This window comes from Nesoenas mayeri (assembly GCF_963082525.1).
Source record: "Nesoenas mayeri genome assembly, contig: SCAFFOLD_154, whole genome shotgun sequence".
NCBI classification, from domain to species: Eukaryota; Metazoa; Chordata; class Aves; order Columbiformes; family Columbidae; genus Nesoenas; species Nesoenas mayeri.
In genome coordinates, this window is record NW_027660028.1 from 42,931 (window position 1) to 59,902 (window position 16,972).

At 66.7% G+C, this 16,972-nt stretch overlaps 1 protein-coding gene across 1 annotated transcript in view; it reads left to right on the forward strand.

Moving 5' to 3' along the window:
• The window catches only part of PRR12 (proline rich 12), a gene marked incomplete at its 5' end in the record, with an annotated part of 49,028 nt that extends 37,203 nt beyond the window's left edge, over positions 1 to 11,825 (forward strand). Inside the window, 2 exon segments of the mRNA XM_080364454.1 lie at positions 6,180 to 6,275; positions 10,846 to 11,825. Coding sequence (XP_080220580.1) covers positions 6,180 to 6,275; positions 10,846 to 10,986 — 237 coding nt within the window. The 3' untranslated portion in view covers positions 10,987 to 11,825.
• Positions 11,826 to 16,972: the final 5,147 nt, after the last annotated feature.

The following is a 16,972-nucleotide window of genomic DNA, read 5'->3' on the forward strand; positions in this document are numbered from 1 at the left end:
GGGGGGTCTATGGGGGTGTATGAGAGTCCCTGGGGGGTCTCATGGGGGGTCTATGGGGGTCTATTGAGGTCTCATGGGGGTCCCTAGGGGTTTTATGGGGGTCCCATGGCGGGTCTATGGGGGTCTATTGGGGTCTCTGGGGGGTCTATGGGGGTCCCTGGGGGGTCTATGGGGGTCTATGTGGGGTCTATGGAGGTCTATGGGGGTCTCATGGGGATCCCTGGGGGGTCTATGGGGGTCCCTGGGGGGTCTATGGGGGTCTATGTGGGGTCTATGGAGGTCTATGGGGGTCTCATGGGGATCCCTGGGGGGTCTATGGGGGTCCCTGGGGGGTCTATGGGGGTCTATGAGAGTCCCTGGGGGGTCTCATGGGGGTCTCATGGGGGGTCTATGGGGGTCTATTGAGGTCTCATGGGGGTCCCTAGGGGTTTTATGGGGGTCCCATGGCAGGTCTATGGGGGTCTATTGGGGTCTCTGGGGGGTCTATGGAGGTCTGTGGGGGGCTATGGGGGTCTATGTGGGGTCTATGGAGGTCTATGGGGGTCTCATGGGGATCCCTGGGGGGTCTATGGGGGTCTATGGGGGGCTATGGGGGTCTATGTGGGGTCTATGGAGGTCTATGGGGGTCTCATGGGGGTCCCTGGGGGGTCTATGGGGGTCTATGAGAGTCCCTGGGGGGTCTCATGGGGGTCTCATGGGGGGTCTATGGGGGTCTATTGAGGTCTCATGGGGGTCCCTAGGGGTTTTATGGGGGTCCCATGGCGGGTCTATGGGGGTCTATTGGGGTCTCTGGGGGGTCTATGGGGGTCCCTGGGGGGTCTATGGGGGTCTATGTGGGGTCTATGGAGGTCTATGGGGGTCTCATGGGGGTCCCTGGGGGGTCTATGGGGGTCTATGAGAGTCCCTGGGGGGTCTCATGGGGGTCTCATGGGGGGTCTATGGGGGTCTATTGAGGTCTCATGGGGGTCCCTAGGGGTTTTATGGGGGTCCCATGGCGGGTCTATGGGGGTCTATTGGGGTCTCTGGGGGGTCTATGGGGGTCCCTGGGGGGTCTATGGGGGTCTATGTGGGGTCTATGGAGGTCTATGGGGGTCTCATGGGGATCCCTGGGGGGTCTATGGGGGTCTATGGGGGGCTATGGGGGTCTATGTGGGGTCTATGGAGGTCTATGGGGGTCTCATGGGGGTCCCTGGGGGGTCTATGGGGGTCTATGAGAGTCCCTGGGGGGTCTCATGGGGGTCTCATGGGGGGTCTATGGGGGTCTATTGAGGTCTCATGGGGGTCTCTAGGGGTTTTATGGGGGTCCCATGGCGGGTCTATGGGGGTCTATTGGGGTCTCTGGGGGGTCTATGGGGGTCCCTGGGGGGTCTATGGGGGTCTATGTGGGGTCTATGGAGGTCTATGGGGGTCTCATGATGGTCCCTGAGGGGTGTATGGGGGGTCTATGGGGGTCTATTGGGGTCTCTGGGGGGTCTATGGGGGTCCCTGGGGGGTCTATGGGGGTCTATGTGGGGTCTATGGAGGTCTATGGGGGTCTCATGATGGTCCCTGAGGGGTGTATGGGGGGTCTATGGGGGTCTATTGGGGTCTCATGGGGGTCCTTGGGGGGTCTCTGGGGGGTCTATGGTGGTCCCTGAAGGGCCTGGGGGGGTCTATGGGGGGTCTATGGAGGTCTATGGGGATCTCATGGGGGGTTTATGGGGGTCCCTGGGGGGTCTATGGGGGTCTCATGGGGGGTCCTTGGGGTCCCTGGGGGGTCTATGGGGGTCTCATGGGGGTCCCTGGGGAGTCTGTGGGGGTCTATGGGAGGTCTATGAGGGTGTCATGGGGGTCTCATGGTGGTCCCTGGAAGGGCTCATGGGGGTCCCTGAGGGGTCTGTGGGGGTCTATGGGGGTCTCATGGGGGGTCTGTGGGGGTCCCTGGGGGGTCTGGGGAGGTCTATGGGGGTCTATGGGTGTCCATAGGGGGTGTATGGGGGTCTCATGGGGGGTCTATGAGGGTCTATAGGGGTCTCATGGGGGTCCCTGGGGGGTCTATGGGGGTCTCATGGGGGGTCTATGGGGGTCTATTGGGGTCTTATGGGGGTCCATGGGGGTCCCTGGGGGGTCTGTGGGGGTCTATTGGGGTCCATGGGGGTCTATGCGGGTCTCATGGGGGTCTATGGGTGGTCTGTGGGTATCCCTGGGGGTCTATGGGGGTCCCTACGGGGTCTATGGGGGTCTCATGGGAGTCTATGGGGGCCTATGGGGGTCCCTGGGGGGTCTATGGGGGTCTCATGGGGGTCTGTGGGGGTCCCTGGCAGGTCTATGGAGGTCTCATAGGAGTCCCTGGGGAGTCTGTGGGGGGTCTATGGAGGTCTATGGGGGTCTATGAGTGTCCATAGTGGGTGTATGGGGGTCTGTAGGGGATCTGTGGGGGTCTGTGGGTGTTCATGGGGGGTGTATGGGGGTCTATGGCGGTCTAATGGGGGTCCATGGGGAGTCTGTGGGGGGTCTATGGGGGGTATATGAGGGTGTCATGGGGGTCTATGGGGGTTCTCTGGGGGGTCTATGGCTCTCTCATGGGGGTCCCTGGGGGGTCTATGGGGGGTCCCGGGGGGGTCTGTGGGGGTCTATGGGGGTCCCTGGGGTCCCTGTGGGGGTCTCATGAGGGTCTATGGAGGTCTATGGGGAGTCTATGGGGGTCTCATGGGGGTCCTTGGGGTCTCTGGGGGGTCTATGGAGGTCTATGGGGGTCTATGGGTGTCCATAGGGGGTCTATGGGGGTCTCATGGGGGTCTATGGGGGTCTTATGGGGGGGTCTGTGGAGATCCCTGAGGGGTCTATGGGGGTCTCATGGGGGTCTATGGGGGTCTCATGGGGGGGTCTATGGAGGTCTCATGGGGGTCCCTGGGGGGTCTCATGGGAGGTCTATGGGGGTCTCATGGGGGGTCTATGGGGGTCTATTGGGGTCTCATGGTGGTCCCTGGGGGGTGTATGGGGGGGTCTATGGGGGTGTATTGGGGTCTCATGGGGGTCCTTGGGGGGTCTCTGGGGGGTCTATGGGGGTCCCTGAGGGGCCTGGGGGGGTCTATGGGGGGTCTATGGAGGTCTATGGGGATCTCATGGGGGGTTTATGGGGGTCCCTGGGGGGTCTATGGGGGTCTCATGGGGGGTCCTTGGGGTCCCTGGGGGGTCTATGGAGGTCTATGGGGGTGTATGGGTGTCCATAGGGGGTCTATGGGGGTCTATGGGGGTCTCATGTGGGTCTATGGGGGGCTATGGGGGTCTCATGGGAGGTGTATGGGGGTCCATGGGGGGTCTATGGGGGTCTCATGGGGGGGTCTATGGGGGTCCCTGGGGGGTCTATGGGGGGTCTATGAGGGTCTCATGGGGGTCCCTAGGGGTTTTATGGGGGTCCCATGGCGGGTCTATGGGGGTCTATTGGGGTCTCTGGGGGGTCTATGGGGGTCCCTGGGGGGTGTATGGGGGGGTCTGTGGGGGTCTATGGGGGTCCCTGGGGGGTCTATGAGGGTCTCATGGGGGGTCTATGGGGATCTCATGGGGGGTCTCATGGGGGGTCTCATGGGGGTCCCTGGGGGGTCTATAGGGGTCCCTGGGGGTCTCATGGGGGTCTATGGGAATATCATGGGGGTCCCTGGGGGGTCTATGGGGGATCTCATGGGGGTCCCTGGGTGATCCTGGGGGATTTCATGGGGGTCTATGGGGGTCTCATGGGGGATCTATGGGGGGTCTATGGAGGTCTATGGGAGTCTCATGGGGGTCTCATGGAGGGTCTATGTGGGTCTATTGGGGTCTCATGGGGGTTCCTGGGGGGTCTATGCGGGTGTATTGAGGTCTCATGGGGGTCCCTGGGAGGTCTATGGGGGTCCCTGGGGGGTCTATGGTGGTCTCATGGGGGTCCCTGGGGGGTCTATGGAGGTCCCTGGGGGGTCTATGGGCGTCTCATGGGGGTCTATGGGGGTCTCATGGGGGGTCTATGGAGATCTATGGAGGTCTCATGGGGGTCTCATGGGGGTTCCTGGGTGGGTCTCATGGGGGTCCCTGGGGGGTCTGTGGGGGTCCCTGGGGGATCTATGGGGGTCTATGGGGGTCTCATGGGGGGTCTATGGAGGTCTAGGGGGGTCTCATGGGGGTCTATGGGGGTCTCATGGGGGGTCTATGGGGGTCTATTGGGGTCCCTGGGGGTCTCATGGGGGTCTATGGGGATCTCATGGGGGTCCCTGGGGGGTTCTATGGGGGTCTCATGGGTGTCCCTGGGTCTCAGGTCTCAGGGGTCTCAGGTGGTCTCTGGGGTCTCGGGGGGAGTCCCTGGGGGTTGGGGGGTCCCTGGTGTCTTGGGGGGGGTCTCAGGGTGTCTCTGGGTCTTGGGGGTCTCGGGGGGGGTCCCTGGGGGTTGGGGGGGGTCTCTGGGTCTCGGGGGGTCTCTGGGGTCTTGGGGGGGGGTCCCTGGGGGTTGGGGTGTCTCTTGGTCTCGGGAGGTCCCTGGGGGTGGGGGGTGTCTCTGGGGTCTCAGGGGGGTCTCAGGGGGGTCTCTGGGGGTTGGGGGGGTCCCAGGGGTCTCGGGGGGGTCTTGGGGGGTGTCTCGGGGGGGTCCCTGGGCGTTGGGGGGGTCTCTGGGGTGTTGGGGGGGTCTTGGGGGCTCTCTGGGGTCTCGGGGGGGAGTCCCTGGGGGTTGGGGAGTCTCTGGGTCTTGGGGGGTCTCTGGGGTCTCGGGGGGGTCCCTGTGGGTTGGGGGGGTCCCGGGGGTCTCGGGGGTGTCTCTGGGGTCTCGGGGGGGTCCCTGTGGGTTGGGGGGGTCGCCGGGGTCTCGGAGGGGTCATTGGGGGTTGGGGGGGGTCCCGGAGGTCTCAGGGGGGTCTCGGGGGGGTCTCAGGGGGTGTCTCTGGGGTCTCGAGGGGGTCCCTGGGCGTTGGGGGGGTCTCTGGGGTATTGGGGGGGTCTTGGGGTGTCTCTGGGGTCTCGAGGGGGGGTCCCTGGGGGTTGGGGGGTCTCTGGGTCTCGGGGGGTCTCGGGGGGGTCCTTGGAGGTTGGGGGGTCCCGGGGGTCTCAGGGGGGTCTGGGAGGGTCTCGGGGGGTGTCTCTGGGGTCTCGGGGGGGTCATTGGGGGTTGGGGGGGTCCCGGAGGTCTCAGGGGGGTCTCGGGGGGGTCTCAGGGGGTGTCTCTGGGGTCTCGAGGGGGTCCCTGGGCGTTGGGGGGGTCTCTGGGGTATTGGGGTGGTCTTGGGCTGTCTCTGGGGTCTCGGGGGGGTCCCTGGGCGTTGGGGGGGTCTCTGGGGTATTGGGGGGGTCTTGGGCTGTCTCTGGGGTCTCGAGGGGGGGTCCCTGGGGGTTGGGAAGTCTCTGGGTCTTGGGGGGTCTCTGGGATCTCGGGGGGGTCCCTGTGGGTTGGGGGGGTCCCGGGGGTCTCGGGGGTGTCTCTGGGGTCTCGGGGGGGTCCCTGTGGGTTGGGGGGGTCGCTGGGGTCTCGGGGGGGTCATTGGGGGTTGGGGGGGGTCCCGGAGGTCTCAGGGGGGTCTCGGGGGGGGTCTCAGGGGGTGTCTCTGGGGTCTCGGGGGGGTCCCTGGGCGTTGGGGGGGTCTCTGGGGTATTGGGGGGGGTCTTGGGGTGTCTCTGGGGTCTCGAGGGGGGGTCCCTGGGGGTTGGAGGGTCTCTGGGTCTCGGGGGGTCTCGGGGGGGTCCTTGGGGGTTGGAGGGTCCCGGGGGTCTCAGGGGGGTCTGGGGGGGTCTCGGGGGGTGTCTCTGGGGTCTCGGGGGGGTCATTGGGGGTTGGGGGGGTCCCGGAGGTCTCAGGGGGGTCTCAGGGGGGTCTCAGGGGGTGTCTCTGGGGTCTCGGGGGGGTCCCTGGGCGTTGGGGGGGTCTCTGGGGTATTGGGGGGGTCTTGGGGTGTCTCTGGGGTCTCGAGGGGGGGTCCCTGGGGGTTGGGGAGTCTCTGGGTCTTGGGGGGTCTCTGGGATCTCGGGGGGGTCCCTGTGGGTTGGGGGGGTCCCGGGGGTCTCGGGGGTGTCTCTGGGGTCTCGGGGGGGGTCCCTGTGGGTTGGGGGGGTCCCGGGGGTCTCGGGGGTGTCTCTGGGATCTCGGGGGGGTCCCTGTGGGTTGGGGGGGGTCCCGGGGGGGTCCCGGGGGGGTCCCGGGGGTCCCGGGGTGCCGGTGTCGGTGCTGTGAGCGCCTCCTGCAGGAGTTCAAGGTGGAGGTGGAGAAGTCGTTCCTGTACACGCTCTACCACTCGCTGCACCACTACAAGTACCACACCTTCCTGCGCTGCAAGGACGAGGTGACCCCCCTGTCCCCACCCTGTCACCCCCCTGGGTCACCCCGTGTCACTAGTGTCACCCCCATGTCACCCCCATGTCACCTGTGCCACCTGTGTCACCCCTGTGTCACCCCATGTCCACCACTACAAGTCCCACACCTTCCTGCGCCGCAAGGACGAGGTGACACCCCTGTCCCCCCCCGTGTCACCCTCTGTCACCCCATGTCACCCCCGTGTCACCTGTGTCACCCCCATGTCCCCCTGTGTCACCCCCATGTGTCCCCATGTCCCTCTGTCACCTGTGTCACCCCATGTCCCTATGTCACCCCATGTCCACCACTACAAGTACCACATGTTCCTGCGCTGCAAGGACGAGGTGACGCCCTGTCACCCCCTGTCACCCCCTGTCACACCCCCCTGTGTCACCGTGTCACCTCGTGTCACCCCGTGTCCCCCCATGTCCCTGTGTCACCCCATGGCCACCACTACAAGTCCCACACCTTCCTGTGCTGCAAGGATGAGGTGACACCACGTCACCCTTGTCACCCCATGTCACCCCCCTGTGTCACCCCCATGTCACCCCCATGTCACCCCCGTGTCACCCCGTGTCACCTGTGTCACCTGTGTCACCCCATGTCCCTGTGTCACCCCATGTCACCCCTGTGTCACCCCATGGCCACCACTACAAGTCCCACACCTTCCTGCGCTGCAAGGATGAGGTGACACCCTGTCACCCTCTATCACCCCCCCTGTCACCCCCCTGTGTCACCCCTGTATCACCCTATGTCCCCCCATGTCCCTGTGTCACCCCATGGCCACCACTACAAGTCCCACACCTTCCTGCGCTGCAAGGACGAGGTGACACCATGTCACCCCCTGTCACCCCATGTCACCCCCTGTGTCACCCCATGTCACGCCCTGTCACCCCTGTGTCACCCCCTGTCACCCCATGTCTCCCTGTGTCACCCCATGTCCCTGTGTCACCCCATGTCCACCACTACAAGTCCCACACGTTCCTGCTCTGCAAGGACGAGGTGACACCACGTCACCCCCTGTCTCACCCCCTGTCACCCGCATGTCACCCCCATGTCACCCCTGTGTCACCTGTGTCACCCCCCTGTGTCACCCCATGTCACCCCATGTCACCCCCGTGTCACCCCACGTCCACCACTACAAGTCCCACACCTTCCTGCGCTGCAAGGATGAGATGACACCCTGTCAACCCCTGTCACCCCCTGTCACCCCCCTGTCCCCCCCATGTCACCCCATGTCACCCCCTGTCACCCCATGTTACCCCCTGTCACCCCATGTCCTTATGTCACCCCATGTCCGCCACTACAAGTCCCACACCTTCCTGCGCTGCAAGGACGAGGTGACGCCCTGTCCCCCCCCGTGTCACCCCGTCATCCCCATGTCACCCCCTGTGTCACCTCCTGTCACCCCCCTGTGTCACCGTGTCACCTCATGTCACCTGTGTCACCCCCGTGTCACCTGTGTCACCCCCATGTCTTCCTGTGTCACCCCATGTCCACCACTACAAGTCCCACACCTTCCTGTGCTGCAAGGATGAGGTGACCCCCTGTCCCCACCCTGTCACCCCCCTGTGTCACCCCCTGTCACCCCCCTGTGTCACCGTGTCACCCCGTGTCACCCCGTGTCCCCCTATGTCCCTGTGGCACCCCATGTCCACCACTACAAGTCCCACACCTTCCTGTGCTGCAAGGATGAGGTGACACCACGTCACCCTTGTCACCCCATGTCACCCCCCTGTGTCACCCCCATGTCACCCCCATGTCACCCCCGTGTCACCCCTATGTCACCTGTGTCATCTGTGTCACCTGTGTCACCCCATGTCCCTGTGTCACCCCATGTCCACCACTACAAGTCCCACACCTTCCTGCGCTGCAAGGATGAGGTGACCCCCTGTCACCCCCTATCACCCCCCCTGTCACCCCCCTGTGTCACCCCTGTATCACCCTATGTCCCCCCATGTCCCTGTGTCACCCCATGGCCACCACTACAAGTCCCACACCTTCCTGCGCTGCAAGGACGAGGTGACACCCTGTCACCCCCTGTGTCACCCCATGTCACCCCCTGTGTCACCCCATGTCACGCCCTGTCACCCCTGTGTCACCCCGTGTCACCCCATGTCTCCCTGTGTCACCCCATGTCCCTGTGTCACCCCATGCCCACCACTACAAGTCCCACACGTTCCTGCTCTGCAAGGACGAGGTGACACCACGTCACCCCCTGTCTCACCCCCTGTCACCCGCATGTCACTCCCATGTCACCCCTGTGTCACCTGTGTCACCCCCCTGTGTCACCCCATGTCACCCCATGTCACCCCCGTGTCACCCCATGGCCACCACAAGTCCCACACCTTCCTGCGCTGCAAGGACGAGGTGACGCCCTGTCCCCTGTGTCACCCCCCTGTCACCCCCTGTCACCCCTCTGTGTCACCCCCATGTCACCCCATGTCACCTGTGTCACCCCATGTCCACCACTACAAGTCCCACACCTTCCTGCGCTGCAAGGACGAGGTGACGCCCTGTCACCCCCTGTGTCACCCCCTGTCACCCCCCTGTCCCCCCCATGTCCCCCCATTGTCACCCATGTGTCACCCCATGTCCCCCCACATCCTCCGTGTCCCCCCATGTCCTGTCCCCCCCCCACCCCTCCACCACAATGGCCCTTCCCCATCACTGTGCTGGGGGTGTCTCTGTGGGGTGTCCCCATGGCCGGTGTCCCCATGGGGTGTCCCCATGGCTGGTGTCCCCATGGTGAGGGTGTCCCCATGGCCAGTGTCCCTATGGCTGATGTCCCTATGGCTGATGTCCCTATGGTTGATGTCCCCATGGGGTGTCCCCATGGGGTGTCCCCATGGCTGATGTCCCCATGGGGGTGTCCCCATGTCCAGTGTCCCCATGGTGAGGGTGTCCCCAGTCCCCATGGCCAGTGTTCCCATGGGGTGTCCTCAGGGTGTCCCCATTGTCGGGGTGTCCCCTGACCCATGTTGCCCCCCCAGACGTCGGCCATTGAGGGGCAGGACGAGGACCCCATGGGGTGTCCCAGGGGTGTCCCCATGTTGGGGTGTCTGGGGGGTGTTGGGGTGTCCAGGGAGGTGTCGGGGTGCCCCCTGACCCCATGTTGTCCCCCCAGCCGTCGGCCATCGAGGGGCAGGACGAGGACCCCATGGGGTGTCCCCGGGGATGTCGGGGTGTCCCATGGGGTGTCCCCAGGGTGTCCCTATGTTGGGGTGTCCCTGGGGATGTCGGGGTGCCCCCTGACCCGTGTGCCCCCCCAGCCGTCGGCCATCGAGGGGCAGGACGAGGACCCCATGGGGTGTCCCTGGGGATGTCAGGGTGTCCCATGGGGTGTCTGGGGGGGTGTCGGGGTGTCCCATGGGGTGTCCCTGGGGGTGTCCCCGGGGTGTCCCCATGTCGGGGTGTCCCGGGGTGCCCCCTGACCCATGTTGCCCCCCAAGACGTCGGCCATTGAGGGGCAGGACGAGGACCCCATGGGGTGTCCCTGGGGGGTGTTGGGGTGTCCGGGGGGGTGTTGGGGTGCCCCCTGAACCCTCTGTCCCCCCAGCCGTCGGCCATCGAGGGGCAGGACGAGGACCCCATGGGGTGTCCGGGGGGGTGTTGGGGTGTCCCATGGGGTGTCGGGGTGCCCCCTGAGCCCATGTTGCCCCCCCAGACGTCGGCCATCGAGGGGCAGGACGAGGACCCCATGGGGTGTCCCTATGTTGGGGTGTCCGGGGGTGTCGGGGTGCCCCCTGAGCCCACGTTGCCCCCCCAGACGTCGGCCATCGAGGGGCAGGACGAGGACCCCATGGGGTGTCCCCGGGGGTGTTGGGGTGTCCCATGGGGTGTCCCTGGGGGTGTCCCAGGGGTGTCCCCATGTCGGGGTGCCCCCTGACCCCATGGTGTCGCCCTAGCCGTCGGCCATCGAGGGGCAGGACGAGGACCCCATGGGGTGTCCCTGGGGGTGTCGGGGTGTCCTATGGGGTGTCCCCGGGGTGTCCCCATGTCGGGGTGTCCCTGGGGGGTGTTGGGGTGTCCGGGGGGGTGTTGGGGTGCCCCCTGAGCCCATGTTGCCCCCCCAGCCGTCGGCCATCGAGGGGCAGGACGAGGACCCCATGGGGTGTCCGGGGGGGTGTTGGGGTGTCCCATGGGGTGTCCCATGGGGTGTCCCCGGGCTGTCCCTATGTTGGGGTGTCCCGGGGGTGTCGGGGTGCCCCCTGACCCCATGTTGCCCCCCCCAGCCGTCGGCCATCGAGGGGCAGGACGAGGACCCCATGGGGTGTCCGGGGGGGTGTTGGGGTGTCCCATGGGGTGTTGGGGTGCCCCCTGAGCCCATGTTGCCCCCCCAGACGTCGGCCATCGAGGGGCAGGACGAGGACCCCATGGGGTGTCCCCGGGGGGTGTTGGGGTGTCCTATGGGGTGTCGAGGTGCCCCCTGACCCGTGTGCCCCCCCAGACGTCGGCCATCGAGGGGCAGGACGAGGACCCCATGGGGTGTCCCCGGGGGGTGTTGGGGTGTCCGGAGGGGTGTCGGGGTGCCCCCTGAGCCCATGTTGCCCCCCCAGACGTCGGCCATCGAGGGGCAGGACGAGGACCTGGGGCAGGAGGAGGTGGTGCAGCAGTGCATGCGCAACCAGGCCTGGCTGGAGCGGCTCTTCGACTCCTTCAGCGACCTCCTGGCGCAGGCGCAGAGCAACTGCAAGTGACCCGGACCCCCCCGGGACCCCCCCGGGACCCCCGGACCCGCCGGGACCCACCGGGACCTCTGGGACGTCTGGGACCCCCAGGAGCTGCAGGACACCCAGGACAACTGGGACACCCAGGACCCCGGGACCCCCAGGACACTGGGGACACCCAGCCCAGGACCCCCGGACCCACTGGGACCCCCCCGGACCCACCAGGACCCCCCAGGACCTCTGGGACATCTGGGACCCCCAGGAGCCGCAGGACACCCAGGACAACTGGGACACCCAGGACCCCCCGGGACCCCCAGGACACCCGGGACAACTGGGACCCCCCGGACCTACTGGGACCCCCCCGGACCCGCCAGGACCCCCTGGGACGTCTGGGACCCCCAGGAGCTGCAGGACACCCGGGACAACTGGGACACCCAGGACCCCCCGGGACCACTGGGACACCAGGACACCCGGGACAACTGGGACCCCCCAGGACACCCTGGGACCCCCCCGGACACCCCCAGACCCCCAGTACCTCTGGGACATCTGGGACCCCCAGGAGCTGCAGGACACCCAGGACAACTGGGACACCCAGGACCCCCCGGACCCACTGGGACCCCCCGGGACACCTGGGACCCCCCGGAACCACCAGGACCCACCGGGACCTCCAGGACACCTGGGACCCCCCAGGATACCCTGGGACCCCCCCAGACCCACCAAGACCCCCCGGGACCTCTGGGACATCTGGGACCCCCAGGAGCCGCAGGACATCCAGGACCCCCAAGACCATCAGGACACCCAGGATAACTGGGACCCCCCCTGGGACACCTGGGACCCCCCCAGAACACCCCCGGGACCACCAGACCCCCTGGGACCCCCCGGACCCCCTGGGACCCCCAGGAGCCGCAAGACAACTGGGACCCCCAAGACCACCAGGACACCCAAGACCCCCCGGGACAACTGGGACCCCCCCCGGGACAACGGGGACCCCCAGGAACCACAGGAACCCCCAAGGCGTCTGGGACCCCCCTGGGACCACCAGGACCCCCCAGGACCCCCCAGGATCCCCCTGGGACCACCAGGACCCCCAGGAGCACCAGGACCCCCCGGGACCCCCCTGGGACCCCCCCCAGGACACTTGGGACACCTGAGACCCCCCAGGACCCCCCCAGGACCACCAGGACCCCCCCAGGACATCTGGGACACCCGGGACCCCCAGGACACCCCCTGGGACCCCCAGGACCCCCCTGGGACCCCCCAGGACACCAGGGTCCCCCCTTGCCATGGGGACCCCCCCCCAGGAATGGGGACAACCCCCCCAGGGACAAGGACGAGGGGATGGGGACAGACCCCCCAGAACAAGGATGGAGCCCCCGGGATGGGGGTGACCCCCCCCCAAAATGGGGTGACCCCCACCATGGGACCCCCCCCACCCATAGGGACCCCCCCATTCCCATGACCCCCCCCCCCCAACCAGGGTCACCACCCCCCCTTTGGAAACACAGACCCCCCCCCCCCCCTAGAATTGGGGACCCCCCCCCCATTAAACACAGGGACCCCCCCCAGGATTAGGGACAACCCCCAATGGGGGGGGGGTTTGACCCCTCTTTTTGGGGGGGGGGGATATGGGCATTGGCAGAGACAAGTGGGGACCCCACCCAAAAAGAGGGGGGGCCCCCGTGCGCCCCCCCCCCGGAGAGCCCTTATTTATATATATGTGTATAAATGTCTATTTAGACCCCCCCACTCCCTGCCCGGACGCCTGGGTCCCTTTTGCAAAGTGGGGGGGTCCCGGACGCCTGGGTCCCTTTTGCAAAGTGGGGGGGCCCGGACGCCTGGGTCCCTTTTGCAAAGTAGGGGGGGGCCCGAACGCCTGGGTCCCTTTGCAAAGTGGGGGGGCCCGGACGCCTGGGTCCCTTTTGCAAAGTAGGGGGGGGCTCCGAACGCCTGGGTCCCTTTTGCAAAGTGGGAGGGCCCGAACGCCTGGGTCCCTTTTGCAATGGGGGGCGGAACCCGGACGCCTGGGTCCCTTTTGCAAAGTGGGGGGGGGGCCCGAACGCCTGGGTCCCTTTTGCAATGGGGGGGGAACCCGGACGCCTGGATCCCTTTTGCAAAGTCGGGGGGTCCCGGACGCCTGGGTCCTTTTGCAAAGTCGGGGGGCCCGGACGCCTGGGTCCCTTTTGCAAAGTAGGGAGGGGCCCGGACGCCTGGGTCCCTTTTGCAAAGTGGGGGGGGGGGCCCGGACGCCTGGGTCCCTTTTTGGGGCGTCCCCCCCACTGTGTGTCCATGAACAGGGTTAGTGGGGGGGGGGCGCAGAACTCCTGGGTCCCTTTATGCCCCCCAATTGGGACCAGCCCGTCCCCCCCCCCCCGGGTCCTGTATATACATATGGGGGGGGGTCAAAAAAGGGGTCACGCCAAGTGGTGGGGGGGGGGAAGCACCATCACCCCACCCCCCCCCGTGCTATTTATTGCCAAGTCGCCCCCCCCCCCAAAATCCATCCCAATTTGGGGGGGGGTCCATGGGGTCCCTGCCCCCCCCCGGGGGTTGTACATAATGTACAGGCTCAAATCTCTATGTATCATATTATGGCCGGATTTGCCCCCCCCCCGGGTCAAATCCCCCCTCCCCCCTCTATGGGGCAATTTGCCACCCCCCCCCGCACCCCCAAACTCCCCCACCCCCCCCCAATTTACCCCCTCCCCCCCCCCCGCATTCTGTTTCATTTCAGTTTTTTTAATTATTATTATAATTATTATTATATATATTGGGGTCGCCCCCGCCCCCCCGTCCACCCGCCCCCCCCCGGGGCGCTGGGGGGGTTGGGGTCCCCCCGCCCCCCCTTTTCTACGGTGTTTCGTGTCGTGGGTGTTGCCGAGACCTTTTTATCGTTCAGGGGCTCCGTCTGGTTCTTTTTTGGGGGGGGGGGGGGGGGGTCACGTGACTGGGGGGGGTCACATGACTTGGGGGGGGTCATGACTTGGGGGGCTGGGGGGGGTCATGACTTGGGGGGCTCCGACTTGGGGGGCTCAGATATTGGGGAGGTCATATGACTTGGGGGGCCTCTAATGACTTGGGGGGCTCAGACTTGGGGGTCACATGACTGGGAGGGTCACATGACTTGGGGGGGGCTCATGCTTGGGGGGCTTAGACTCAGGGTGTCACATGACTGGGGGGGGTCACATGACTTGAGGGGAGGCTCATGACTTGGGGGGCTCAGATATTGGGGGAGGTCACGTGACTTGGGGGGAGTCTGATGACTTGGGGGGCTCAGACTTGGGGGTCACATGACTGAGGGGTCACATGACTTGGGGGTCACATGACTGGGGGGCTCAGATATTGGGGGAGGTCACGTGACTTGGAGGGGGGCTCTAATGACTTGGGGGCTCAGACTTGAGGGTCACATGACTTAGGGGGGGCTCATGACTTGGGGGGCTCAGACTTGGGGGTCACGTGACTGGGGGGCTCTCATGACTTGGGGGTCACATGACTTTGGGGGGGTCTGATGACTTGGGGGGCTCAGATATCAGGGGAGGTCACATGACTTGGGGGGGCTCAGACTTGGGGGTCACATGACTGGGGGGGGTCTCATGACTTGGGGGGCTCAGACTTGGGGGTCACATGACTGGGGGGGCTCTAATGACTTGGGGGCTCAGACTTGAGGGTCACATGACTTGGGGGGGGCTCATGACTTGGGGGGCTCAGACTTGGGGGTCACATGACTGGGGGGGTCACATGACTGGGGGGATCACATGACTGGGGGGGGATCATGACTTGGGGGACTCAGACTTGGGGGTCACATGACTTTGGGGGGGGTCTGATGACTTGGGGGGCTCAGATATCAGGGGAGGTCACATGACTTTGGGGGGGGCTCAGATATTGGGGGGCTCTAATGACTTGAGGGTCTCATATTGGGGGGGTCACACGATTTGGGGGGGGTCTCATGACTTGGGGGGCTCAGACTTGGGGGGCTCTCAGCGGTTTAAGGTGCTTTAATGGTATTTACAGTGGGGGGGCCCAGTGACCCCAAAACTCGTGACACGGGGGGGGGGGGGGGGGGGGGCGTGTCCCCCCTCCCGGGTTGGGGGGGGGGATGTGTCTGAGTGAAGCCGGGGGGGGGGGGGGAACCCCAAAACCTGGGGGACCCCAAAGTGGGGGGGCGGGGGGCAGTGAAGGGGGAGGGGCAGTGGGGGGGGGGGGGGTTGGAGGTCGGAGGGGGGGGTGGGGGGGGGGGGGGTTGGGGTCAGATGGGGGCGCAGGGGCAGCGGGGGGAGGGGCTTTTCCCACGGGGTGGGGCGGGGGGGGGGCGGTGGCGGCTTCTGCTGCTCCCGGAAGCGCCTGCGGGGGGGGTGACGTCACAGACCACGCCCACCTGACGGCCACGCCCATCCGATGGCCCCGCCCACCTGATGGCTCCACCCACTTGCTTGTCCCGCCCAAGCAATGACCCCGCCCACCCCACGGAACCGCCCACTCAATGGCCCCACCCACCTTGACACCGCCCACCTGATGGCTCCAACCCCACGGCTCCGCCCACCCCATGGCCACGCCCACCCCACGGCACCGCCCACCCCATGACCCCCGCCCACCCCGACCACACTTACCGGTGGCCCCGCTCACCTGCCTGCCCCGCCCACTCCATGGCCCCGCCCACCCAAAGACCCCGCCCACTCAATGGCCCCACCCCGTGGCCCCGCCCACCCCGGCCACACTTATTCGATGGCCCCGCCCACCTGCTGGCCCCAGCCACCCCATGGCCCCGCCCTCTGATAGCCCCGCCCACTACGACCATCCTGCCCACCCTGGCCCCGCCCACCTTATGGCCCCGCCCACTCTATGGCCCTGCCCACTCGATGTTTCCTCCCTCATGATGATATCACCCCACCCGATAGCCCCACCCACTCGATGGTCCCACCCACCCTGGCCCCGCCCACCCGATAGCCCCGCCCACCTCATTGCTCCGCCCACCCCGGCCACACTTATTCGGTGGCCCCGCCCACTTCCCTGCCCCACCCGCTCAATGGCCCCGCCTTCCCGGTAGCCCCACCCACTCCATGGCCCCGCCCACCTACCGGCCCCACCCACCTTGGTCCCACCCACCCCATGGCCCCGCCCATCCCATTGCTCCGCCCACTTGCCGGCCCCGCCCACCCCATGGCTCCTCCCACCCCATGGCTCCGCCCACCCCGGCCACACTTATTCGGTGGCCCCGCCCACTTCCCTGCCCCACCCGCTCAATGCTCCCGCCTTCCCGGTAGCCCCGCCCACCCCATGGCCCCGCCCACCTTCCGGCCCCGCCCAGTCAATGGTCCGGCCCTCCCAATGATCCTGCCCACCCCATGGCCCCGCCCACTTGGCCACACTCGATGGCCACGCCCACCTACCGGCCCCTCCCACTCAATGGCCCCGCCCACCCACCGGCCCCACCCACTCGATGGCCCCGCCCTCCTGATAGCCCCACCCACTTGATGGTCCCCCTACTAATCATCCTGCCCACCGTGGCACCGCCCACCCCATGGCCCCGCCCCCTCGATGGTTCTTCCCACATGATGATCCCACCCACCCAATAGCCCCACACAATCAATGGTCCCACCCACCCTGGCCCCGCCCACCCGATAGCCCCGCCCACCCCAGCCACACTTACCCGATGGCCCCATCCACTCGATGGCCCCGCCCACCTTCTAGCCCCACCCACTCGATGGCCCTGCTCTCCCTATAGCCCCGCCCACCCACCGGCCCCGCCCACCCCTTGGCCCCGCCCACACACCGGCCCTACCCACTCGATGGCCTCGCCCTCCTTATAGCCCCGCCCACCTGAATGCCCCGCCCACCCCATGGCCCCGCCCCCTCGGTGGGTCCAACCACTTGCTCATCCCACACTATAGCCCCACCCCCTCCATGGCCCCGCCCACTCCATGGCCCCGCCCACCTGACGTCGCGCACCAGCCCCTCGAACGCCTCGTCCACGTTGAGCCGCGTCCGCGCCGACGTCTCCAGGTAGCGCAGGCGGCTCCGG